At 33.9% G+C, this 2,543-nt stretch overlaps 1 protein-coding gene across 1 annotated transcript; it reads right to left on the reverse strand.

The window, feature by feature from the left end:
• Positions 1-897: 897 nt before the first annotated feature.
• Positions 898-1,858, reverse strand: Tsp_12800 (serine protease SP24D). The gene is made up of 4 exons (XM_003368507.1): positions 1,814-1,858; positions 1,363-1,419; positions 1,091-1,195; positions 898-912 (listed from the first exon to the last, which is right to left on the reverse strand). Exons 1-4 carry the CDS (start codon positions 1,856-1,858, stop codon positions 898-900), a joined length of 222 nt encoding a protein of 73 aa, XP_003368555.1.
• Positions 1,859-2,543: the final 685 nt, after the last annotated feature.

Here is a 2,543-nt window from a genome sequence, read left to right on the forward strand (position 1 = left end):
TCAATGGATTTAAATCATGGTGATCGAAATCCAGGTATAAGATGACTGAATCGCACGTCATTATTGCAGTGTTGAAGAAATTTGACAAAGAACTACTGAATAACGTTCTCCAAAAAAGTGTCCACACGGTCATTTTCTATTTTCTCTTGAAACGTTAGATATGCTCATGTGCCTCCATATATTTCGATGGAAGAGTATAAAATCACCCAAGAGGTTTTCAGTTGATTCGCAAATCTCGAGATAGAATTCACTTGGTCACAACATTGTAATAGATAACGGCGAGAGTCCAGGAGAGTTTTTTAAAGCAGCAAGATTAAAAAAAGGAGTTTGTTAAGAACCACCAACGAAATAACAAAACTGCCTCGACATAGTGCAACTCGTGACTGCTCTGCTTTAGAGACACCGCCGCTGTTATTCCACTCAGCACTGTGCTGCAGTCTCTCTTAATGACTGACAAAGACTAAAAAACGCCAAAACTGCATTATGTCGCTCGAGGCATCTCGTTTCACAAAGCGTGTCAAGGTGGCCGTATTTTTGGTTCTTAGCGCACCTTCCACATTCATCCTCACGATTAAAGTTTTAAGCGCTGTAGATCTTTCAAAGGACCACTTGAAAAAGAAACCGACCTCTTGAATCACTCCAAAACGGCTGCAAATTGCTTGAACTTCAGAAGACTTAGTAATGCTCAAACAGAGTGATTCCAAGTCAGCCCTTATTATCGCTACTGTATACGTAACAGCATTTATTTGCAGGGGAGTAGTCACTTTTAATTTTTCACCTTGAATGTTATGTATATGTATAAATTTTCAAAATTTCAAAACCAGTGAAATACAGGTGAAGCAATGTCTTCTACTTAAATGTTGACCATCTTCTTCAGTCAGACCTACGAATGCATTTTCAACACTTCCTGCCCTGGAAAAGTAATTAGAAATTAAAAATTAGAAACAAATCGCATGAATATTAAAATTATTATCATGCACTATTATTCGCGTTCAATTACTTTTTTTAACATGGCGATTACATATCTGTTTATCTGATGAGAATCATCATCAAGCACAAGAGATAATTATATTATTATTATATCACTTACTTGTTTATAATATGAAAATGAATTTAAGCATGTAGAAAATGATGATTGTCTCTCGCAGGCTCCATTAATGATTATATTAATGTGGTACTTGTGTGTATGCAGCTGCTATAAGAAAAAAAATGTAATATAGAAATGAGAATATTTCAATGTTAATCAAAGTTCAATAGCGGTAAAACGATCAGTAATCTTAGACAAATCATGCATTGAATGTCTGCACATTGAGGAATATCACTTACCTTCTAATTATAGACAATACACGAGAGTGTGATTACATTTGTGCACCCTCTGATATGGCGACAAACAAAATGACTGACAACTAAGGCGACATTCTGTAATATAGTATGATAGTAAGTAAAGTTGTCTTTGAGAAAGCAGCCTAATTTTTGATGAGTAAGCGCGTAACAGCGTTAATTAAAAGAGTACCTTTATTAATTCGTCTGATATAATGAAAGCCTTTTTGCCTAAAGGCATGTGAAGTGATCACCAATGCAAATAGTATGAACATTCATTTCATCAAGTTCGAGCAGTGTATTGGCATAATGGGTTCAATTAGTATATTAGTATATTCAAATAGTTGGGAAAAATTGAAATTGTTATTCTATACACTGCACACCATGCGTAATATTTTATATTGCTGTCAAATATGCAGGCGGATAATAAATAGCCTTAAAAGAAATGAGGAAGAACTAGTTAAGTAATGGACAATGCAATTTTATTACATACATTCTCCAAAACATTTCCCAAAGGAATTCCATTTTTCATTCTCATAACTGGAAATTATTAATTTTGCTCTGAAAACCATGCATAGAATGAATGTTAATAAAATATGAAGCATAAATTATTTTTGAATCACAAATGATTTAAACAGTAGAATGGAAAACGCAGCTTGACTGATGGTCCTCACATTAACATAATGAATAGTCGACCAAAAAAAGCACATTCTGTAAGATTGTGCAAGCGTAAGTGTACAATATAATTAGCATATCACATTGACTTTGATGTAATAAGAGCGTAATCATCTAATAATAATAGAAAACTTGAACAGGAAAGATTTTAATTAATCGTCGCCGTTTTTCAAATGACATACTTTTAGATAAAAACTGTTTTCTGGGTATTGCTAAAAGTGCTTCAAATGAATTGACATAACTCATTCGATAGATTAAAGACAAATTACTTATTCAGTTATTTGGCTGTGCATTCAGAAATTATTCCTCCCACGAACAGCTAGAATAAGAATCCGTTTCCAGCTGGAGCACAGAATCATTCAACATAATACATCTAAATTTATATAGGCACATTGCAGGTATTAATGCAGATGGACAACAATAATAATAACGAAAACAAGCATTCCGCGACACCAACTGTGATTACAGGTTATTTAGTGTCAATCATATAAGAGCAGAACGGTAGATCAGGAATGAAACATCACTTACTTGCAATTAAACGTGTTGAT

Source organism: Trichinella spiralis, assembly GCF_000181795.1.
Source record: "Trichinella spiralis strain ISS 195 chromosome Unknown Scfld2370, whole genome shotgun sequence".
Classification (NCBI taxonomy): domain Eukaryota; kingdom Metazoa; phylum Nematoda; class Enoplea; order Trichinellida; family Trichinellidae; genus Trichinella; species Trichinella spiralis.